The 26,000-nt window shown below is 42.3% G+C and overlaps 1 protein-coding gene across 5 annotated transcripts in view; it reads right to left on the bottom strand.

The window, feature by feature from the left end:
- Window positions 1–26,000, bottom strand: part of LOC129826489 (phospholipid phosphatase-related protein type 5-like) — a 61,392-nt gene that overhangs the window by 13,491 nt on the left and 21,901 nt on the right. For 3 of the 5 annotated variants that reach the window (XM_055887296.1, XM_055887287.1, XM_055887278.1), the window contains exon 3: window positions 22,443–22,631. In XM_055887296.1, coding sequence (XP_055743271.1) covers window positions 22,443–22,631 — 189 coding nt within the window. Of the gene's footprint in view, window positions 1–22,442; window positions 23,135–26,000 lie in introns of those variants that run through there. The other 2 variants (XM_055887302.1, XM_055887312.1) reach the window with 1 other exon arrangement.

The raw sequence follows: 26,000 nt of genomic DNA, 5'->3' as shown, positions 1-26,000 counted from the left end.
AGAATTGGAGCAGATGAATACACTTTGGAGATACAATCAGTACAGAGGGAGATAGAAGCGCGTGTCGAGATGGAGAGGGAGCGAGTGAAGGGAGAGGGAGTGAAGGGAGAGGGACACAGAAAGAGAGGGACGAGGGAAAGAGAGAGAGAGAGCAAACTGTAGCAATGAATTATTCACGGATGTGCCTGGACCCTGTCTGCATGGTGAATCATGTTGCACATTATTTCAACTGACGTCTTTTAAATGATCCTCTCCATCACGCTGGGTCTCGCTCTGCTGTGTGTCTCTATTCTTACTGCTCTCTTATTAAGGAGTCAAGGTAACATTGCTGGAGGGTTTGTGTTTAATGTCAAGGAAGTTAAGTACGACAGTCAATGTGCTGTCTACAACACAATCACGTAACATTTCTGTTTCCACACAGCACCAGTTGACTGATGTGAAGCAGGGTACTCTACAGTAAGTGTTTGTTCCCAGTGTTAATAGACCCACTCCACCACACCTCTGAGGAGGAAAGGAGAGAGAGAGAGTGGAAAACACACAGGAGGGTTGGGGTCAATTACATTTCAATCCCAGTCAATTCAGGAAGTAAACCAAATTCTAATTCCAATTCCAAACTTTCCTCAATAAAAAGCATTGAAGGGAATTAGAATTTAATTGTGAATTTCAGTATACTTCCTAAATTGACTGGAATTAAACAAAATGTTTTACCTCAACCTTACGTACCTCAACCTACTGCAGACAGGCAGTATCTCCTCAACAGACTAAGAATAGTATCTGACCAATCACGTGCCTGGGCTGTGACATCAGTCTAATACGCGTTGCGTGGAAACACCGAGCGGACAGGAGAAGAGAAAAGAGAACATGTCCTGCACTTCACCCTCGTCTGCCGCTGAATCAGAGAAAAGAGAACATGTCCTGCACTTCACCCTCGTCTGCCGCTGAATCAGAGAAAAGAGAACATGTCCTGCACTTCACTGTCGTCTGCCGCTGAATCAGAGAAAAGAGAACATGTCCTGCACTTCACTGTCGTCTGCCGCTGAATCAGAGAAAAGAGAACATGTCCTGCACTTCACTGTCGTCTGCCGCTGAATCAGAGAAAAGAGAACATGTCCTGCACTTCACTGTCGTCTGCCGCTGAATCAGAGAAAAGAGAACATGACCTGCACTTCACCCTCATCTGCCGCTGAATCAGAGAAAAGAGAACATGTCCTGCACTTCACTGTCGTCTGCCGCTGAATCAGAGAAAAGAGAACATGTCCTGCACTTCACTGTCGTCTGCCGCTGAATCAGAGAAAAGAGAACATGTCCTGCACTTCACTGTCGTCTGCCGCTGAATCAGAGAAAAGAGAACATGTCCTGCACTTCACTCTCGTCTGCCGCTGAATCAGAGAAAAGAGAACATGTCCTGCACTTCACCCTCGTCTGCCGCTGAATCAGAGAAAAGAGAACATGTCCTGCACTTCACCCTCGTCTGCCGCTGAATCAGAGAAAAGCTCTGACAAGTGGGATGAACTGGACCCTGACACTGTTGGGGTGTATGTGTGTGTGTGTGTTTGCATGTGTGCGTGTTTCTGTGTGTATGTGTGTGTAACTCCTGCCAGAGTTAGAGCAAGTTGGAGGAGTCAGTTTGTGTTTGTGTGTAAGCAACTGGGTAAATATCTTTACTGTGCATATCAAAATATGTGTCTTCTCCAAAACAAGTTGGGAATCAGTTCTAATCACGCGGGAAAGAGGGGGAAGGAGATATGAATACAGGGAGAAGAGGCAGAAAGAAGATAAGGAGGAAAAGAGGCAGGGAGATAACAGCCCTAGGTAATTATCTGAGGCTAATTCCAAGAGGCCTGTTAGATCCCAGATAAACATAGACAATAAAACTGAGAGTGACAAGAACAGCAGCAGCCTCCTGACAACAACACAGCACTGGAGCAGTGCCATTGTTCCTCAGATAGGGCTTATTAACACACACACACACACACACACACACACACACACACACACACACACACACACACACACACACACACACACACACACACACACACACACACACACACACACACACACAGCTACAGATGCTCAGCGAACCGAAACACACCGCTCTGGTCCAACAGCTGACTCTGTTAAGATGAGTGTGTGGGGAAATGGAAGGCTGGCAATTCCAATCCCATAAACAGATGCATTATGGTACATGGTATACCACCTCTACTGCTATTGTGTTTGTTTGTTTGTTTGTTTGTATCTGTCATCACCTACAGTGGAATCTGACCTGAATCACCTCAACATACACTGGGCTTTAGATAGGTCTACCATGTAGGGTACATGTCACAGTGGATTGCGTTGACTATCCTCTGGTGCTGAGAGAATAAGCTACAGCCTACAACACTATGAATGGTACATCAAGGAAGTGTTAAGGGCCTTGGCGACTTGGAGTTAGAGCCCATCTAGTACATACAGTAGTGGCTGGGATTGTATACTGTATACAGTACCATGTTAATATGAAGAGGATCCAGGCTGTACCACATCTCCACAGAGGGTTTGAACAGCTGGCCAGGCTGGGGATTGTTAAAACCATTTGTTCAACATGAACCGTTACAAGAGGGAACAAGCACTATCGCGGTTGAATGAAATCAGTAAACGCGCGTGCATGCACGAACGCACGCACACACACACACTTCAATTAACTAATGTGTGAGTGCACTTCATGGACATTGATAGCTATAGCTCTCTGATTTGAAGGGAAAATAACTGTTTTCAACGCACTTATTTCAGTGTAAACAGCTGAACTTCGCTGTTTCTATGGTTGACATGTATGGTTAATCATTCTGGCTGTTTTCGGTTTACTATGTTCTAATGCTGTGATTTCTATAGTCTTGCCAACCATAACCCTTTAGTCTTGTGTTACATCACTCTTCTCTTACCCACTCCTTCCTCCCTCATGTCTTTTTTTATGTCAGTCAACCTTTATAGATTTTTCCTCCCAGTCCCCAACAGGGAAAGTAGGTTAGGATTTCTCTCTCCCTTTCTCTCGTTGTACTTCCCCTCCATTCTTGAACTCTTTCATTTCATGCTCTCTTTTCCCAAAATCTCCTCTGTTAAATCCCTCTAAATTCCCTGTCGCCAGCCAAACAGCTAAGCCACAGCTGCAGATGAGGAACAGAGTCTGTCTTTAGTGTGAAAAGCACAGAGATGCAGGAAGAGAGGCAAAAAAGAGGAGCGAAATGAAGAGGGAGGAACCGAGAGAAGGAGAGCAGAAGCTGAAGAGAGTGAGAATGAGTGTGTAAAACATAATTGGATGATGCTGCTAACTGGTCTCTGGGGTGTTGAGTGAAGCATGTCCCTCTGCCAGGACCACTGAGGTGTCTCTGCTTTCTGCCTGAGTGTAAAGGGATCAGTCATCCGTGCTGTGGAGCTGTGACTGACGAGTTCACTCTAATCACATTGCACAAGCGGGTGTATGTCTTCAGCTGTCATATACAGTACTATACATAAAGCTATACATGAAGCTATAAATGAAGCTATACTATAAGCCAAACATAAACTATACTATAAGCTATACTATAAGCTATACATAAACTATAATATAAGCTATACATAAACTATACCATAAACTATACTATAAGCTATACATAAACTATACTATAAGATATACATAAACTATACCATAAACTACCATAAACTATACTATTCACTATACCACAAACTATACCATAAACGATACATTTACATTACATTTAAGTCATTTAGCAGACGCTCTTATCCAGAGCGACTTACAAATTGGTGCATTCACCTTATGATATCCATGATACATAAACTATACTATAATTATACTATTCACTATACCATAAACTATACATAAACTATACCACACACTATACTATATTTATACTATTCACTATACCATAAACAATACATAAACTATACCATAAACTATACTATAATTATACTATTCATTAAACCATAAACTATACATACACTATACCATAAACTAAACCATAAACTATACATAAACTATACTATATTTATACAATTCACTATAACATAAACTATACATAAACTATACCATAAACTATACTATAATTATACTATTTACTATACCATAACCTATACCATAAACTATGCATAAACTATACCATAAACCAAACATACACTATACCATAAATTATACATAAACTATACCATAAACTATACCATAAACCATACATACACTATATATAAACTATACCCACTCTCAGAGAGAAAGTAATGCAAATAAAGAGAGCAAGAGCAAAAGAGAAAGAAACAGTAGAGAGCAAGAGAACCAGATCAGAAAAGAGATAGAAAGAAGCGATAAAGGGATAGAGTGAATCGTTTGATGGTGCGATCAGTGTATCGGCTCTGATCGAGCTCAGTAAAGGGATTATCAATGCGGTCAGTCATATTAATAGTTGTGATTGTGTTGAGTGAGTGGGACTGTGAAGCTGCTTGTAAATTGGACTGCTGCACTGATACCAAACAGATATAGCACCACTCTGAAAGCTGGGTATTACCATGGTAACCACTTCACAGTGGTTAAACTAGACAATGTCATTCTCCTTACAATAATTGGCGACAACCTCTCTTTTTCTTAATGGTGTGTACTATGTACCTTCACTTCAACCCCTCTCTACTAGATCTATTGTGTTTTTCTCTTAAGGAGGTCAAGGAAAGTCCTACTCTCCCACCATCTCTTTCTGTGCCTCCACACAATCTTTCTCTATCCCCTCCCTGTATTTCATCATCTGGTACTCTTCTCACCTTTCTCAATTTGTCATTTCACCCTTGGCACTCCTCCTTTACCCCCTCCCCCTTCCCCTCTGCATCCCTCCCTTACCCCCTCCCTTACCCCTCCCTTACCCCCTCCTCCTCTGCACCCCTCCTTTACCCTCTCCTCCTCCTCTGCACCCCTCTCTTAACCCCTCCTCCCCATCGACACCCCTCCTTCCCTGAAGCAGTACACAGCGGCCCCAGCGACAACAGTGACTCTTTCTAGACACATATGGTCCCATGACAGAGAAGAGACACAGCCAACACGTCCCCCTGGAGACCACCCTGCCATCTGCATCTGTGTGTGTGTGTGTGTGTGTGTGTGTGTGTGTGTGTGTGTGTGTGTGTGTGTGTGTGTGTGTGTGTGTGTGTGTGTGTGTGTGTGTGTGTGTGTGTGTGTGTGTGTGTGTGTGTGTGTGTGTGTGTGTGTGTGTGTGTGTATGCGCTCATTTGCACTCCAGATGTCCTTCATTTGATCCTTTCTTACTTTCTGGACCCAAATTTCAAATTTCAGTATGTATCACTATGATTAAAAGGTAGTCAAATAATTCTTATAGAATTACTATTATAGAATTTCCACGTGGGTGAGGATATTGGACATTTTACTTACATTTTATTGGATAACACTTTGTTTTTAAACAGGACAGAATAATTTATAACTTACTTTTTCTGACATAATATAGGCAAATCAGATCCCCTTATTGTATGGGACACTTTTAAAAGGTGCATTTAGAGGCCATGTAATTCAATACTCATCTTTAAAACAAAAGCAATTTAGGTCAAAAGAACTCATATTATCAAAGGAAATAGAGGGACCAACAGTACAGATAGATAGCAATAAAAACTGTGCCATAGAGGCACAGAATATGTTAGAGAAAAAACTAAAAGAAATGGAGGAACTTATTCAAGAAAGATCAAGTGTAATATATGACAAAAAATAAAGTGAACTGGATGGAATATGGGGAAAAAATATAATTTTTTCATCTTCAACATAGAAATGCAACCAAAAATTATTTATTGAAACTTACAAGTCACCCATGATTCACCAAACAATATTTTGGAAGAGGGAGCAAAGTTGTTACGCCTGCACCCGCTCTTCCTCTCTGGCGCTCTAGGGCGCCAGGCTGCCTTTCATTACGCACACCTGTCACCATCATTACACGAATCATTGGACTCACCTGGACTCTTTCACTTTGTTGATTGCCTTCCCTATTTTTGTCTGCTCCCCCATTTTATCCCTGTGTCAGCATTATTGTCGTTATGCGTTCATGTCCAGACGCTGTCCTGTCCTGTTCCATGTCCGTTGCTATTAAATGTTCACTCCCTGTACCTGCTTCTCGTCTCTACCAGCGTCGATCCTTACAAAAGTACTCATTTCAGACTCCTCCATCTCCACTAATCGAAATTAATTGTAAGGATTTTTTTGTTTTATTAATAATGTAAAATTAACAGCTGTACAGAAAGACTCATGTGACGGCCAAATTACAGATGAGGAACTTCTTGATGCAACTAAAGCCTTTAAGTCTGGGAAAACTCCAGGACTGGATGCCATACCAGTTGAGGTATACCAAACCTTTTTTGATGTACTCTGAGGACTGTTATTTGCATGTTTTAACCACTCCTATAAAAATGGTAGATTATTAGATACTCAACAAGAAGGTCTGATTTCATTATTACTGAAACAGGACCCACGTTGTAAATATAAAAATCCAGTCCATAAAAAAAATTGGAGGCCCCTTACACTTCAGTGTTGTGATGCAAAAATTCAAGCAAAATTCATAGTGCATAGAATTCTGAAGTTGTTGTTGGATATTATTCATCCTAATCAGACAGTTTTTTTTACATGGACCATACATTGGAGATAATATAAAACAAGTACTGGAAACAATAGAAAAATCTGGGAAACCAGGACTGGTATTCATGGCTGATTTTGAAAAAGCTTTTGATAAAGTACGACTGGAAATGATATATAAATGCCTGGAATATTTACATGTTGGAAAATCTCGTTTACAATGTGTTGAAGTTATGCATTTTTTTTTTTTAATTTCACCTTTATTTAACCAGGTAGGCCAGTTGAGAACAAGTGCTCATTTACAACTGCGGCCTGGCCAAGATAAAGCTATATACAGTCTATATACAGTGTGTGCAAACGGCGTGAGGAGGTAAGGCAATAAATAGGCCATAGTAGCGAAGTAATTACAATTTAGCATATTAACACTGGAGTGATAGATGTGCAGATGATGATGTGCAAGTAGAAATATTGTTGTTCAAAAGAGCAAAAAGTTAAATAAAACCAATATGGGGATGAGGTAGGTAGATTGGATGGGCTATTTTCAGATGGGCTGTGTAAAGCTGCAGTGATCGGTAAACTGCTTAGATAGCTGATGCTTAAAGTTAGTTTGGGAGATAAAAGTCTCCAACTTCAGAGAAATTTGCAATTCGTTCCAGTCATTGGCAGCAGAGAACTGGAAGGAAAGACGGCCAAAGCTTTGGGGATGACCAGTGAGATATACCTGCTGGAGCGCGTGCTACGGTGGGTGTTGCTATGGTGACCAGTGAGCTGAGATAAGGCGAAGCTTTACCTAGCAAAGACTTATAGATGACCTGGAGCCAGTGGGTCTGGCGACGAATATGTTGCGAGGGCCAGCCGACAAGAGCATACAGGTCGCAGTGGTGGGTGGTATATAGGGCTTTGGTGACAAAACGGATGGCACTGTGATAGACCGCATCCAGTTTGCTGAGTAGAGTGTTAGAGGCTATTTTGTAAATGACATCGTCGAAGTTGAGGATTGGTAGGATAGTCAGTTTTACGAGGGTATGTTTGGCAGCGTGAGTGAAGGAAGATTTGTTGAAAAATAGGAAGCCGATTCAAGATTTAATTTTGGATTGGAGATGCTTAATATGAGTCTGGAAGGAGAGTTTAGAGTCTAGCCAGACAGCTAGGTATTTGTAGTTGTCCACATATTCTAAGTCAGAACTGTCCAGAGTAGTGATGCTAGTCGGGCGGGCGAGTGCGGGCAGCGATCGGTTGAAGAGCATGCATTTAGTTTTACTAGCATTTAAGAGCAGTTGGAGGCCACGGAAGGAGTGTTGTATGGGATTGAAGCTTGTTTGGAGGTCTGTTAACACAGTGTCCAAAGAAGTGCCAGATGTATACAGAATGGTGTTGTCTGCATAGCGGTGGATCAAGGAATCACCCGCAGCAAGAGCGACATCATTGATATATACAGAGAAAAGAGTCGGCCCGAGAATTGAACCCTGTGGTACCCCCATAGAGACTGCCAGAGGTCCGGACAACAGGCCCTCCGATTTGACACACTGAACTCTATCTGAGAAGTAGTTGGTGAACCAGGCGACCAGGCGACATTCTCGGTATTCATATCCCGAAAGAAAGAAACGATCTCACTATAATACATTTTAATAAAAAGTTATCAAAAATAGATAAGATCTTGGTCCATGGAAAGGAAAATACCTGTCTTTGTGGAATAATCACCCTGATTAACTCTTTATTCATATCTCAGTTTACCTATTTTCTTATTGCCTTGCCTACACCCAGCCACTTGTTTTTTAAATAATATCTGCAAAAAATATTCATTTTATTTGAAATAGCAAGCCAGATAAAATTAAGCAGGACTATTTATATAATGAATATGAATTCGGCGGGCAGAAATGATTAAACATGAAAGCATTAGACCTCTCACTAAAGGCTTCAGTCATGCAAAATTTATACTTAAATCCAAACTGGTTCTCTAGCAGATTAGTACGAATGTCTCACCCCATGCTCAATAATGGCCTTTTTCCCTTTATTCAGATTACAACCTCTCACTTTCGGTTATTTGAAAATGAAATAATCTCCATAATATCTCTATTTTAAAACAAGCCATAGAAAGTTGGTTGCATTTTGAGTTCAATCCACCAGAACAGACAGAACAAATGTTACAACAAATATGATGGTTCAACTCAAATATACAAATTGATTAAAAAAATAATATATATATATAAATACATTTTTTAAATGTTTAAAAACGTTATAGTTTTTGTAAGATATATCATAAATAGGACTGGTGGAGTTATGTCACACATGCAGCTATCAAAAATATATGGAAATGTCTGCTCTACTCAAAATTACAACCAACTAATTACAGCATTACCACAAAAATGGAAGAGGCAAGTGGAAGGGGGAAAAGTAAGGAACTTGTCTGTCGGCCCTGCATTAAATACCAAAATGGGTTAAGAAAAATGTGATAAATAAAAAGTATACCAGTTTCATTTAAGGACCACATTTTTGAAAGCTGTGCCATATAGATTGCAAAATAGTTGGAAAGATATTTTCGATGTACCGATTCCATTGGCACTTGGTTCATGAACTGAGACACAAAATTACGCTGGATTCAAAACACAAGAGTTTTTCAATTCAAACGATTATACACAATTCTTTCAACCAATATAATGTTATATACAGTTGAAGTCGGAAGTTTACATACACCTTAGCCAAATACGTTTAAACTCAGTATTTCACAATTCCTGACATTTAATCCTAGTAAAAATTCACCTGTTTTAGGTCAGTTAGGATCACCACTTTATTTTAAGAATGTGAAATGTCAGAATAAAAGTAGAGAGAATGATTTATTTCAGCTTTTATTTCTTTCATCACGTTCCCAGTGGGTCAGAAGTTTACATACACTCAATTTAGTATTTGGTAGCATTGCCTTTAAATTGTTAAACTTGGGTCAAACGTTTTGCGTAGCCTTCCACAAGCTTCCCACAATAAGTTGGGTGAATTTTGGCTCATTCTTACTGACAGAGCTGATGTAACTGAGTCAGGTTTGTAGGCCTCCTTGCTCGCACATGCTTTTTCAGTTCTGCCCACAAATTTTCTAATGGGATTGAGGTCAGGGCTTTGTGATGGCCACTCCAATACCTTGACCTTGTTGTCCTTAAGCCAGTTTGCTACAACTTTGGAAGTATGCTTGGGGTCATTGTCCATTTGAAAGACCCATTTCCGACCAAACTTTAACTTCCTGACTGATGTCTTCAGATGTTGCTTCAATGTATCCACATAATTTTCCCTGCATCATGATGCCATCTATTTTGTGAAGTGCACCAGTCCTTCCTGCAGCAAAGCACCCCCATAACATGATGCTGCCATCTCCATGTTTCACAGTTGAGATGGTGTTCTTCGGCTGGCAAGCGTCCCCCTTTTTCTTCCAAACATAACGATGGTCATTATAGCCAAACAGTTCTATCAGACCAGAGGACATTTCTCCATAAAGTATGATCTTTGTCCCCGTATGCAGTTGCAAACCGTAGTCTGTCTTTTTTATGGCGTATTTGGAGCAGTGGCTTCTTCCTTGCTGAGCAGCCTTTCAGGTTATGTCGATATAGGACTCGTTTTACTGTGGATATAGATACTTTTGTACCTGTTTCCTCCAGCATCTTCACAAGGTGCTTTGCTGTTGTTCTGGGATTGATTTGCACTTTTGATTAATTGATTTGCACCAAAGTACGTTCATCTCTAGGAGACAGAACGCGTCTCCTTCCTGAGCGGTATGACAGCTGCGTGGTCCCATGGTGTTTATACTTGAGCACTATTGTTTGTACAGATGAACGTGGTACCTTCAGACGTTTGGAAATTTCTCCCAAGGATGAACCAGACTTGTGGAGGTCTACAATTCTTTTTGAGGTCTTGGCTGATTTTCCCATGATGTCAAGCAAAGAGGCACTGAGTTTGAAGGTAGGCCTTGAAATACATCCACAGGTACACCTCCAATTGACTCAAATTATGTTAATTAGCCTATCAGAAGCTTCTAAAGCCATGACATAATTTTCTGGAATTTTCCAAGCTGTTTAAAGGCACAGTCAACTTACTGTATGTAAACGTCTGACCCACTGGAATTGTGATAAAATGATATATAAGTGAAATAATCTGTCTGTAAACAATTGTTGGAAAAATTACTTGTGTCATGAACAAAGCAGATTTTCTAACAGACTTGACAAAACTATAGTTTGTTAACAAGAAATGTGTGGAGTGGTTGAAAAACTAGTTTTAATGACTCCAACCTAAGTGTAAGTAAACTTCTGACTTCATCTGTATATGAGGGATACAACCATCCCAGCTCTGCAAATTTTGCTGCGAAGAGACAGAATTATTAGATAAATAGTTTTGGTACTGTCCATATGTACGGTAGCTTGTTTTTGGTTGCAGGTTCAGAAATGGCTGATGAAGTGCAATACCTGGAGCTAACTCCGCAAATAGCACCGCTGGGTGATGTAAAAGTCATAGTCAGTAGATCAATATAGTAATACTCTCAGCAAAAAAATGTATCTTTAATTTACTATCTGTAGAAACTATGAGAATAGAAAGGTTCAGAACTTTGTGAAACAGCACAGTGGGAAAAATATGTGGCAAATAGAAATCAAAACTGTATGGTGTTCAGAGATAGATGGAAGGATAGCTGAAGGATGGGTCTAAAAACAAACAAAAGACAACTATTGTAAAATATACTGAGTCTGTAAAATGCATATACAATGCCTTCGGAAAGTATTCAGACCCTTTCACTTTTTGTTACGTTACAGCCTTATTCTAAAATGGATCAAATTGCTTGATACCCCATCATCACAAAGCAAAAGCAGGTTTAGACATTTTTGTTAATGTATGATTTATTTATTTTTTAAATCACATTTACATAAAAATTCAGACCCTTTACTCAGTACTTTGTTGAAGCACCTTTGGCAGTGATTACAACATAGAGTCTTCTAAGGTATGACTCTACAAGCTTTGCACACCTGTATTTTGGGAGTTTCTCCCATTCTTCTCTGCAGATCCTCTTAAGCTCTGTCAGGTTGGATGGGGAGAGTTGCTGCACAGCTATTTTCAGGATTCTCCAGAGATGTTCGATCAGGTTCAAGTCCGGGCTCTGGCTGGGCCACTCAAGGACATTCAGATACTCGTCCCGAAGCCACTCCTGCGTTGTCTTGGCTGTGTTCTTAGGGTCGTTGTACTGTTGGAAGGTGAATCTTCATCCTCAGTCTGAGGTCCTGAGTACTCTGGAACAGGTTTTCATCAAGGATCGTTCTGTAATTTTCTCTGTTCATCTTTGCCTCGATCCTGACTAGTCTCCCAGTCCCTGCTGTTGGAAAACATCCCCACAGCATGATGCTGCAACCACCATGCTTCACCGTAGGTATGGTGCCAGATTTCCTCCAGACGTGACGCTTGGCATTAAGGCCAAAGATTCTTGTTTCTCATCTTCTGAGAGTCTTTATGTGCCTTTTGGCAAACTCCAAGCGGGCTGTCATGTATATTTTACTGGGGAGTGGCTTCCGTCTGGCCACTACCATAAAGGCCTGATTGGTGGAGGGCTGCAGACGATGGTTGTCCTTCTGGAAGGTTCTCCCATCTCCACAGAGGAACTCCAGAGCTTTGTCAGATTGACCATCAGGTTCTTGGTCACCTCCCTGACCAAGGTCCTTCTCCCCCGATTGCTCAGTTTGGCCGGGCGGCCAGCTCTAGGAAGAGTCTTGGTGGTTCCAAACTTCTTCCATTTAAGAATGATGGAGGCCACTGTGTTCTTGGGGACCTTCAAGGCTGCAGACATTTTTTGGTACCATTCCCCAGATCTGTGCTTCGATGCAATCCTGTCTCGGAGCTCTACGGACAATACCTTCGACCTCATGGCTTGGTTTTTGCTCTGACATGAACTGTCAACTGTGGGATCTTATATAGACAGGTGTGTGCCTTTCCAAATCATGTCCAATCAATTGAATTTACCACAGGTGGACTCCAATCAAGTTGTAGAAACATCTCAAGGATGATCAATGCAAACAGAATGCACCTGAGCTCAATTTTGAGTCTCATAGCAAAGGTTCTGAATACTTATGTAAATAAGGTTTTTATCTTTTAATACATTTGCAAAAATTTCTGAAAACCTGTTTTTTTTTTGATTTGTCATTATGGGGTATTGTGTGTAGATTGCTGAGGATTTATTTTTAAAAAATCCATTTTAGAATAAGGCTATAACGTAACTTAATGTGGAAAACACCAGTCTCATCGTCAACAGCAAAGAGGCGACTCCGGGATGCTGGCCTTCTAGGCAGAGTTCCTCTGTCCTCTGTCCAGTGTCTGTTATTTTGCCCATCTTAATCTTTTATTTTTATTGGCCAGTCTGAAATATGGCTTTTTCTTTGCAACTCTGCCTAGAAGGCCAACATCCTGCAGTCGCCTCTTCACTGTTGACGCTGAGACTGGTGTTTTGCGGGTACTATTTAATGAAGCTGCCAGTTGAGGACTTGTGAGGTGTCTGTTTCTCAAACTAGACACACTAATGTACTTGTCCTCTTGTTCAGTTGTGCCCCGGGGCCTCCCACTCCTCTTTCTATTCTGGTTAGTGCTAGTTTGCGCTGTTCTGCGAAGGGAGTAGTACACAGCGTTGTACAAGATCTTCAGTCTCTTGGCAATTTCTCGCATGGAATAGCCTTCATTTCTCAGAACAAGAATAGACTGACGAGTTTCAGAAGAATGTTCTTTGTTTCTGGCCATTTTGAGCCTGTAATCAAACCCACAAATGCTGATGCTCCAGATACTCAACTAGTCTATAGAAGGCCAGTTTTATTGCATCTTTAATCAGAACAACAGTTTTCAGCTGTGCTAACATAATTGCAAAAGGGTTTTCTAATGAACAATTAGCCTTTAAAAATGATAAACTTGGATTAACTAACACAACGTGCCATTGGAACACAGGAGTGATGGTTGCTGATAATGGGCCTCTGTACACCTATGTAGATATTCCATAATAAAATCAGCCGATTCCAGCTACAATAGTCACGTACAACATTAACAATGTCTACACTGTATTTCTGATAAATTTGATGTTATTTTAATGGACAAAAAAATGTGCTTTTCTTTCAAAAACAAGGACATGACCCCAAACTTTTTAACGGTAGTGTATATATTTACCAAAAAATCTATATGGGGGATTGGAAATTATGCAGACAATTACATTGATGGAAGCCACAATCTATCTGCATTATTAAAGCTGATCTACCCCACCCCCACCCCTCCCAGCCTCTGAGCAGCAGGGAGACGCAGGAGAGAAAACATCTTCTCTGGGTTAAATTGCCATCATCTGCGTGGTAATTAGAATGCTCGCTTACGAGCAAAGACTCCCGTCAGCTCCGAGACGAGAGGTGTTAATTGGGAGGCGAGACATGGAGGGTGAGGAGGGGTGAGGAAGGGTGAGGAGAGCAAAGAAGGCTGACAGGGTATGGGACACCTGAAACTTTTCTGTCTGCCAGTTGGATCATGTGCATGAGATCTCACTTCGCTTTGGCCTGATGGAACTGTACTGAACAAGCAGTTCTAGAGCTCACCCATAGAGCTGGCATCTAACGCCATTTCTAAAAGCTAACTGTTGATAAGAGATGACATCTTAGAGCCCTTATTACTTTGATGTCACTAAAGTAAAGGTATAGATAAGAAATTACATGGTAATGGTAACTGGTAACTCTTATCCAGGTTTCCCCAACTGGCAAGCCTGTGCAAATTCGGCCCCTTTTCTGACAAAAAAAAGTATGTTTTTTTATTAAATTTGTGTTATTTATCATTTTCATTGTTGGACATAAAATACTGTACAAACACCAGGAAATCAGCTCCAAGTGATTTAATTTCGGAAATCTGTTCCAAGTATTCCCAAGCATAACAGAGAGGCACGTGATCGTATACAAATGTAAGTAAGGTTTGAAATTATTATGTTTTAGTTAAATATTATATCTGTTTGGGCTTCTTGCAGTTCATTTGCAGTCTACAAATTATTTGTAGTTATGTTCCGACCCCACGACCATCCACTCAAGAAAAAAACATTGCCCATGGTTAAATCTCATTGACGATCCCTGTTCTAGTCTATTTTAAACACATTAGTCCCAAAACTCTCGCTTCTCTTCCATTAGAGCTACCTGTCATCCCCATTACCCTTTCCTGATATGAAGAGACTGGATGGGCAGACGTGCTATGGTATGAGCCTATTTGCTAGCAAAACCAAGGACTGCTAGTGTGAATTCCTCAGGTTCCTGTTAGATTCAGCCTCTCCTCAATGAGACACATAATGGGCACTAACCAGATCGTTTCCATCTGTTCTGTCCTCTCAGATAACTGTTGGAGTAGAAGAGGATGATTTGCCCTGGTAGAGTATTGGGATTCACCCCAGATGCAGTATTTCTCTCATAGGCCTACAATATAGTATATGCTGGAAAAGTATTCTCTGGTGAGCAGGCTTGGTAGGCCAAGTGGTAGTCCATTAAGGCGGAAGTGAGAGGGCAGGTTAAGCAGAGGATCCATCTCTTTATCTAGGTAGAGATTTTGATGGGGGGAATTGATAAAGGACTCTTGGGGATGATGTGTCAGATCTCACTACATCTCTGCATGACAATGTAGACACACACATACACACACTCATCAACTGTCAGATAGAATCTACTATAAGACATGTTCTCTCAGATCAGCCCGCTCCTCCGCACACGCCACTGGCTTCCAGTCGAAGCTCGCATCCCCTACAAGACCATGGTGCTTACCCACGGACCAGCAAGAGGAACTGCCCCTCCCTACCTTCAGGCTGTGCTCAAACCCTACACTACAATCCAAGCACTTCTGCCACCTCAGGTCTCTTGGCCCTCCCACCCCTATGGGGGGCAGCTCCCGCTCAGCCCAGTCCAAGCTCTTCTCTGTCCTGGCACCCCAATGGTGGAACCAGCTTCCCCATGAAGCTAGGACAGCAGAGTCCCTGCACATCTTTCGAAAACATTCGAAACCCTGCCTCTTCAAACATTTTCTTAAATAATCATCCTCCTCACCTCAACCCTGCCCCCCCCCCCCCCCCCCAAAAACGAAATAAAAAACATAAACAGTACTTGACCCCGCCTGTCTAGCTCTGACTCTACTGATAGCTACGTTATGGAGGAAAGTGTTAATTTTTATGCCTGTGATATGTGATTGTCCCACCTATCTATCCTAAGATAAATGCACTAACTGTAAGTCGCCAATTGACTAAAATGTAAAATGTAATTAAGTCTCAGACCTACTTCTAAGATTCCCTACAAATAAACCAAACTCAAGTGTGTGTGTGCATGCGCTTGCTTGCATTTGTGTGACGATCTGCGTGTGGAGCGGAGGCCACAGTAACTGCAAATGCAGCAACAGCCTTGGGGTAAAAGCCCACAGTATCCTACTGGATGGAATGTATTAATAAATAAACAAATGCAGCTGTCTTTTTAAAGTTCACTTGTTTTTCTGGAATAATTCAGTTGACACACACACACACACACACAACACACACACACACACACACACACACACACACACACACACACACACACACACACACACACACACACACACACACACACACACACACACACACACACACACACACACACACACACACACACACACACACAAACAAAACCAGTGTTTTTGAGATAACATTGAATCAAAAGCCAGCATCAGAATGACATCACTCCAGCTGAATGTAAACTCCATGGGGTCTGGCTCCCTGCAGGGATTCAGCTCTGCTTCTGTGTAAAGCAGAGTTTCCCAACCCTGGTCCTCCGGTACACCCAACAGTACACATTTCTATTGCAACCCTGGACAAGCACACCTGATTCAACTTGTCAACTAATCATCAAGCCCTAGATGAATTGAATGAGATGTGTTTGTCAAAGGGCCACAGCAAAAATGTGTACTGTTGGAGTTGGAAAACACTGGTGTAGAGTATACTGTCATCTTGAGTGGCGCAGTGGTCTAAGGCACTGCACCTTAGTGCCAGAGGGGTCACTACAGACCCTGGTTCGATCCCGGCTGTATCACAACTGGCCGTCATCGGGAATCCCATAGGGCGGTGCACAATTGGCCCAGTGTCATTTGGGTTAGGGGAAGGTTTGGCCGGGGTAGGCCGTCATTGTAAAATATGAATTTGTTCTTAACTTACTTGCCTAGTAAAATTAAAAATACAAATAAATGACCTCAACATGATAACACTGGTATAGAGGTTCCTGTCAATATCTCAGCATGATAACACTGGTGTAGAGGTTCCTATCATTACCTCAGTGTGATAACACTGGTATAGAGGTTCCTGTCATTATCTCAGCGTGATAAGAGGTTCCTGTCATTGCCTCAGCGTGATAACACTGGTGTAGAGGTTCCTATCATTACCTCAGCGTGATAACACTAGTGTAGAGGTTCCTATCATTACCTCAGCGTGATAACACTGGTGTAGAGGTTCCTATCATTACCTCAGCGTGATAACACTAGTGTAGAGGTTCCTATCATTACCTCAGCGTGATAACACTAGTGTAGAGGTTCCTATCATTACCTCAGCGTGATAACACTGGTGTAGAGGATCCTGTCATTATCTCAGCATGATAACACTAGTGTAGAGGTTCCTATCATTACCTCAGCGTGATAACACTGGTGTAGAGGTTCCTGTCATTATCTCAGCATGATAACACTGGTGTAGAGGATCATGTCATTACCTCAGCGTGATAACACTGGTGTAGAGGACCCTGTCATTATCTCAGCATGATAACACTGGTGTTGAGGTTCCTGTCATTATCTCAGCATGATAACACTGGTGTAGAGGTTCCTGTCATTATCCCAGCATGATAACACTGGTGTAGAGGATCATGTCATTATCCCAGCATGATAACACTGGTGTAGAGGATCATGTCATTACCTCAGCGTGATAACACTGGTGTAGAGGATCCTATCATTACCTCAGTGTGATAACACTAGTGTAGAGGTTCCTGTCAATATCTCAGCATGATAACACTGGTGTAGAGGTTCCTATCATTACCTCAGTGTGATAACACTGGTGTAGAGATTCCTGTCATTATCTCAGCATGATAATACTGGTGTAGAGGATCATGTCATTACCTCAGCGTGATAACACTGGTGTAGAGGTTCGTATCATTATCTCAGCATGATAACACTGGTATAGAGGTTCCTGTCATTATCTCAGCATGATAAGAGGTTCCTGTCATTACCTCAGCGTGATAACACTGGTGTAGAGGTTCCTGTCATTACCTCAGCGTGATAACACTAGTGTAGAGGTTCCTATCATTACCTCAGCGTGATAACACTGGTGTAGAGGTTCCTGTCATTGCCTCAGCGTGATAACACTGGTGTAGAGGTTCCTATCATTACCTCAGCGTGATAACACTAGTGTAGAGGTTCCTATCATTACCTCAGCGTGATAACACTGGTGTTGAGGTTCCTGTCATTATCTCAGCATGATAACACTAGTGTAGAGGTTCCTATCATTACCTCAGCGTGATAACACTGGTGTAGAGGTTCCTGTCATTATCTCAGCATGATAACACTGGTGTAGAGGATCATGTCATTACCTCAGCGTGATAACACTGGTGTAGAGGATCCTGTCATTATCTCAGCATGATAACACTGGTGTTGAGGTTCCTGTCATTATCTCTGCATGATAACACTGGTGTAGAGGTTCCTGTCATTATCCCAGCATGATAACACTGGTGTAGAGGATCATGTCATTATCCCAGCATGATAACACTGGTGTAGAGGATCATGTCATTACCTCAGCGTGATAACACTGGTGTAGAGGATCCTATCATTACCTCAGTGTGATAACACTAGTGTAGAGGTTCCTGTCAATATCTCAGCATGATAACACTGGTGTAGAGGTTCCTATCATTACCTCAGTGTGATAACACTGGTGTAGAGATTCCTGTCATTATCTCAGCATGATAATACTGGTGTAGAGGATCATGTCATTACCTCAGCGTGATAACACTGGTGTAGAGGTTCGTATCATTATCTCAGCATGATAACACTGGTATAGAGGTTCCTGTCATTATCTCAGCATGATAAGAGGTTCCTGTCATTACCTCAGCGTGATAACACTGGTGTAGAGGTTCCTGTCATTATCTCAGTGTGATAAGAGGTTCCTGTCATTACCTCAGCGTGATAACACTGGTGTAGAGGATCATGTCATTACCTCAGCGTGATAACACTGGTGTAGAGGATCCTGTCATTACCTCAGTGTGATAACACTGGTGTAGAGGATCATGTCATTACCTCAGCGTGATAACACTGGTGTAGAGGATCCTGTCATTACCTCAGTGTGATAACACTGGTGTAGAGGATCATGTCATTATCTCAGCATGATAACACTGGTGTAAAGGATCATGTCATTACCTCAGTGTGATAACACTGGTGTAGAGGATCATGTCATTACCTCAGTGTGATAACACTGGTGTAGAGGATCATGTCATTACCTCAGTGTGATAACACTGGTGTAGAGGATCATGTCATTACCTCAGTGTGATAACACTGGTGTAGAGGATCATGTCATTATCTCAGCATGATAACACTGGTGTAAAGGATCATGTCATTACCTCAGCATGATAACACTGGTGTAGAGGATCATGTCATTACCTCAGCGTGATAACACTGGTGTAGAGGATCATGTCATTACCTCAGCATGATAACACTGGTGTAGAGGATCATGTCATTACCTCAGCGTGATAACACTGGCGTAGAGGTTCGTATCATTATCTCAGCATGATAACACTGGTGTAGAGGTTCCTGTCATTATCTCAGCATGATAACACTGGTGTAGAGGATCATGTCATTACCTCAGCATGATAACACTGGTGTAGAGATTCCTGTCATTATCTCAGCATGATAATACTGGTGTAGAGGATCATGTCATTACCTCAGCGTGATAACACTGGTGTAGAGGTTCGTATCATTATCTCAGCATGATAACACTGGTGTAGAGGTTCCTGTCATTATCTCAGCATGATAACACTGGTGTAGAGGATCATGTCATTACCTCAGCATGATAACACTGGTGTAAAGGATCCTGTCATTACCTCAGCATGATAACACTGGTGTAGAGGATCATGTCATTACCTCAGCATGATAACACTGGTGTAAAGGATCCTGTCATTACCTCAGCGTGATAACACTGGTGTAGAGGATCATGTCATTACCTCAGTGTGATAACACTGGTGTAGAGGTTCCTGTCATTATCTCAGCATGATAACACTGGTGTAGAGGTTCCTGTCATTATCTCCGCATGATAACACTGGTGTAGAGGATCATGTCATTATCTCAGCATGATAACACTGGTGTAGAGGTTCATGTCATTACCTCAGTGTGATAACACTGGTGTAGAGGTTCCTGTCATTACCTCAGTGTGATAACACTGGTGTAAAGGATCCTGTCATTACCTCAGTGTGATAACACTGGTGTAGAGGTTCGTATCATTACCTCAGCGTGATAACACTGGTGTAGAGGATCATGTCATTACCTCAGTGTGATAACACTGGTGTAGAGGTTCCTGTCATTACCTCAGCGTGATAACACTGGTGTAAAGGATCCTGTCATTACCTCAGCGTGATAACACTGGTGTAGAAGTTCCTGTCATTATCTCAGCGTGATAACACTGGTGTAAAGGATCCTGTCATTACCTCAGTGTGATAACACTGGTGTAGAGGTTCGTATCATTACCTCAGCGTGATAACACTGGTGTAGAGGATCATGTCATTACCTCAGTGTGATAACACTGGTGTAGAGGTTCCTGTCATTACCTCAGCATGATAACACTGGTGTAAAGGATCCTGTCATTACCTCAGCGTGATAACACTGGTGTAGAAGTTCCTGTCATTATCTCAGCGTGATAACACTGGTGTAAAGGATCCTGTCATTATCTCAGAGTGATAACACTGGTGTAAAGGATCCTGTCATTATCTAGCATGATATCAACTGCTGCCCATTCATCATCCACCCTCACAATTGTTCCACCCTCACACCACCCTCACAATCTCACAACACTTTTTCCTAGATCACTCACAACCCCTTTCTAGTAGAGCCCACTGGATGCTGACACTACATCATCACGATGTCATTTCTACAAATACTAGGTCTAACCACTGGACTGGTGACCACCACAGACACTCGGGACAAAGTTCCAACACGGTGTTGTACATAAAACAGCTATGAGATCTGTGACCGTATCACTGTACAGGGCCATCATACAGTAGTACTTCATACATAATGCAACATTCTGAGAAAAGGGGTCAAATATCAACAAGCACCAACTGAAAAGTCACAGACGAGGCGTGAAAGTGGCCAAACAAAGTTCCCTCTTTGGTCTGTGTGGATACTGTTGGCCTCTAAGCAGAGGAATGGCTCCTAATGCAGAGCTGAGATGTCAAAGGATGACTGATTACTTTAATTAGGAAAGAGGGGACCCCTGGGAAGATGAGTGAGGAGGATAGTGCCAACTACTAGCCCTGGAGGACTGGCACTGACCCAAATACACTGGCCAACAAGCAAAGGTAAAGGACTGACTGGTGCACTGTACTGTAGCTGTTAGGAAAAGGGATCAAATGCCTCTAGACTAGAGTCAACAACAAAATGACAGAGGTACTGTAGGCGGGAGGTGTCATGAATATGCCTGCCCACTGGTTATGTGTTTGGCCCCTGTCAGTTAAGGTCAGGTCGGGTTTTGGCTGTGCTCTGATGCAGTGAAATGAGGCTTGACCCAGGTCAAATCTTGGTTAATGCACTTTAAAGCTGTTATGGTCTTTCATTGTGTAGACTGAGGTGGTTTTCAGCTAAGGCCGATATTGTCTGTTGTCTGAAACAAGGAAGCAGGTTTGGCCTGTGTTGTTCAGTGCCAGGTGCTCCATGTTTTACGCCCACTGAATCTCTCACACTGACAGCTCCACAACATTGGTACCCTTCCATCCACATTACCATCTCTTTTCTATCCACCATCTCTGTGGTTCTTTGTCTCTCTTTATTGTCTCTCATCTTCTCACATCTCCATTCAATTGACCTTCCTGTCTATTTCTCTGTCTCTTTCAAATAAAACCCACTGACCGTATCACCCTCACAGCCTCTAAAACGTTGCTGTTTCCATGTTCTGTTTTCTCACTCTCTCGCCAATCGTTTCGCCGACTCTGTTTGTTTCCATTATATCTTTACTTGGTGTGACTATCTTCACCCAATCTCTATTTATATCTGTCCATACTCAGCTTTCTCCACAAGCCTGAGCTCTCCTCCCTGGCTGACCACACACACACACACACACAGAGACACAGAGACACAGAGACACACAGACACACACACACACACACACACACACACACACACACACACACACACACACACACACACACACACACACACACACACACACACACACACACACACACACACACACACACACACACACACACACACACACACACACCTTTCTGTGACAGGCTCTGAAATGGAGGGAGGGGGCTCCACGTGGCTCACCAATCTGTTCACCATGTCTGTCATAAAGCAGAGATGCACTGGAGATGCTTTGACTCACCAAATGACAGACAGGATCCAACATTCAGACAAATGATGAATGGTAATATACAGAACCATAGCCCCTCTCCTACGAGACACAAACAAACATAGGATCGAGGTAAACATACAAAACACATCCAGGTACTCAAACACACCCCCTTGGAATACCACACATACATACACTCATGCTCTCACTTCCCACACTGACAAGTTGTCTTCATCGACCAGAGCCCCCCCCCCCCCCCCCCCCCCCCCACACACACACACAGGATTACCCACATGGTCTTACCGTGAAGCAGGGGATGCCTGTAACCAGTGAGTAGACCAGCAGTGGGGGTATCTTGCTGGTTTCATCCGGGCCGGGGTAGGGCTTGGAGAACGTCTTGTCGTAGCAGAAGAAGCCCTGGATGTGCACGGGGAACGTGTCTGTGTACTCAAAGTAGTATGCCAGGAGAACCGTCCCTGCCATGATCACCAGCTGGAAATAGAACATGATCCCCGCGTTAGGCAAGAAGAGGAGGTGGCGGAGGAGAGGAAGGAGGGAGAGTCAAGTCCCGGTTCCCCTCATCCACGGAGAGAGGCATAGGAGTGATGGGAGCGAGAGAGAGGTCCGGTGAAGAGATCAATAGAGGGAGAGAGCACCTACTGTAAGCCTGACCAGTGCAGCGGGAGACAGAGAGAGAGTGGAGTGTGTGTGTGTGTGTGAGAGAGAGAGAGAGAGAGAGAGAGCGAGAGAGAGAGAGAGAGAGAGAGAGAGAAAGCTGGAGGAGAGAGAGCGAGAGAAGGGAGCATCTACAGGGGAGAGGAGGAAGATGGAATAAAGACAGAATAAATAGAATTCTACTGCAACATGAAGAGAGAAAACAAAGAATATCAGAGTATGAAAGAGAGACTGGGAGTGAGGAGGGTGAAAAGAGTGTGAGATAGAGGGAGAGGGAGAGGGGGAACTGCTTGCATTGGTATCGGTGCTGGCGCGCCTGAGTCTACTACGGAGGAGCAGTGGGTGTATTTTTGGATGCTGTGTATGAAGAGTAGTGTGAATGTGATCATAAGCATCCTCCAAACCAGTTATATATCTTCCCACATCTTGAATAGACCAAAATATACTTTTCCATTACTTTTTGTATCACATAGAATATACACTGTACAGTAGGATGGTGGAATGGAGCTGCATCTAACTTTGTAACTCAAATACCCATATACACATCTTAGCTGTATGGCCTCGTTTATCAGGTAGGTGAAGGGATAGTAATAGCCCCTTTACTTCCACTTAGCTAGGGACATGGTGCTGGATGAGGGGACATGTTTCAGCTTCACACTCCCTTAGGATATTATCTGTGCTCCATCTCCCTCTGACCATAGACACTGCAGACATCTGCGACACACACACACACACACACACACACACACACACACACACACACACACACACACACACACACACACACACACACACACACACACACACACACACACACACACACACACACACACACACACACACACACACACACACACACACACACACACACACACACACACAAACACACACACTAGGGTACTCAGATATATATATATATATATATATATTTTGTCTTCACTCTCTCTACCCTCCCTTGAGAGAGAGACATGTTATGCCATGTGCGGTTGTCATGGTGAAGAATATAACGGTAGAGATGAGTTCACAATATTGTGCAATTTCATTTCCTCTCAGCAAGGTTTATGATTGCATAAAGTGTGGAGGTATATTGTCCTCATTCAGAATGATTCAAGGGAGATCATTGTAAGAGTAATGAAGAGTAATGATGATCAGCAGCATCACTGAAAGATACATAAGAGCTAAACATAACCTCATATACTTTATAATTGGCGTTATATTAAATTATACTGTTTATTAACTGTATGTTCTATCCTGACAATTAGTATGCGGAGTAGGTTTATGTTTAAGTAACACATCTGCAATAATGTAGGCTATTCCAAATACAACATTATCTTATCAACAATGATACCCAAAGCCCCTGATTTATCACATCCCAAGCTAATGTTATTCTCTCATTGTGTATCTTTATTCCCAACAGTCTGGAGAGAAACAGAAATATTTTGAAGTAGGAGTGAGTCATATCATTTTCCCGTATCATTATTTTACATATGATCTGGGAGGGATCTGGGTTGGATTTGAATCATTACTTTCTGAGAACTGTCCATCTGACAGTAATACATTTTAAAGATGTCTGAGAAAATGTATGACATTGTGTTATTAGCAGTACATCGTTCAAAAAGACACAGTACAGTACAGCAGTGAGGACATTATGCCCATTCAGGTGCCCTCTTGTCCAAATCCAGTTGTGGGTATGTTGTTTTTTGTGCCAGTCTCACTTTCATCTGACTCGTTGGACCGGTGATGTTCAGACACATTATTTACACCATGACACCTCCTCAACCTCCCTCTGCTGCTCTCTCTCTGTCTCTCTCTTCCTCCCTCTCTCACACTCAATCACTGTCTACAGTATCACTCTCTCTCACACACACCAATGTGCTTGAATCTGACTGGTCCAGCTGTGCTGCTGTCAGAACTCATGTCAACCAATCCCTGGTCAGTCATAATTCCTAACCTGTGATTGGACGGTCACAATGTGAAACATGGCAGTACTGTTTACAATGTGGGCCGGTCCCTTTTAATATCAACCAGTATGAAAAAAATCCTTTAAAGTGCAGAATAGTAAAAAAATAAAAATAAAATTTAAAGAAATATCTGATATTTCCACTCTATGAGGTCAAAATAACACTGAAATTGTGAAAATGATAATACACTTAATGTGTAAGAGCTGTTTTTTTTTTAAATCATGGAATTTCAGCCTGTTCAGTTGGGATGATGTTTTTTTTCTACAGGAAATGATGGTTCCTCTAGCCTGGAGGAAGAACTTGCCCACTGCAGAGTGACAGGCGCCTCTTCTCCTCTATTCTAAAATCATTAAGTGTTAATTGACGTGGAGCTAGCTGAGGACCACCCGCAGAGCGCAGCGCCCAGAGCCCAACACCCGTCCAACTAGAAAGCTCTTCCTTTATTCTTAGTCACACACTTCTGGGTCGGGGCCAGGGACTATCTAATGTGATGATGAATGTTAAAACAGTTTGTTCTCTTCATTTTCTTCAAGGTAATTTAAGTTATTAAGCATGTTTCATAAGACTGAATAGTTTAACAGATCTACATTTGGAACTATTCCGTTTCCGAGCCTAAGCAAGTGGACATTCGCTCAGGTATCCTGACTGTGGTTATACAGTTATACAACTATGTTCTCCTGATCAGGTGTTTTGCAGGGAGTATTGTGCTAGCTAGTCCCAATTTAGAGGTGTTCTAGCGCTGTTATGTGTTGTGTGGTGGAATCGTTGCAAAATGACCTGCATCCCTCACAGAGAGATACTTTCTTGCTTGGAATCTTGCATTGTTAGCACTCAAACACAGGGGGAGATAATTGTCATTACCTTCAATGACCACAGTTTGAGTAGCAGTCGTGACACCAACACTGCTGAACACAGTTACCCTGCTGTTCACCTTTGCAACAAAGGCTGGCATGTCATACACATCCTCACAGCATCAGTATTCAAAATGACACAGACAGGAAGCAATTTTGCCCTTTTCTGAAATGACTGTTCCACCTCCTTGCTTAAGTATGACATTAGGAATTTCACATTGTGTGTGTATCTTTTCCTTTCAACATGTCACATTTTATGTCCTGTCTTTCTTAATTTTCCTCAAATCTTAACCTTTACCTTCCCCTCTCTCAACCCCCTGATTCACCTCCTAAAACGATCGTTCGCTCTTTTTCCCCTCAGTCTCCCCTCAGGG

This window comes from Salvelinus fontinalis, chromosome 2 (genome assembly GCF_029448725.1).
Source record: "Salvelinus fontinalis isolate EN_2023a chromosome 2, ASM2944872v1, whole genome shotgun sequence".
In the NCBI taxonomy this organism is placed as follows: Eukaryota; Metazoa; Chordata; class Actinopteri; order Salmoniformes; family Salmonidae; genus Salvelinus; species Salvelinus fontinalis.
Note: the sequence above shows the minus strand (reverse complement) of the source record. Positions and strands in the feature narration are given on the sequence as shown.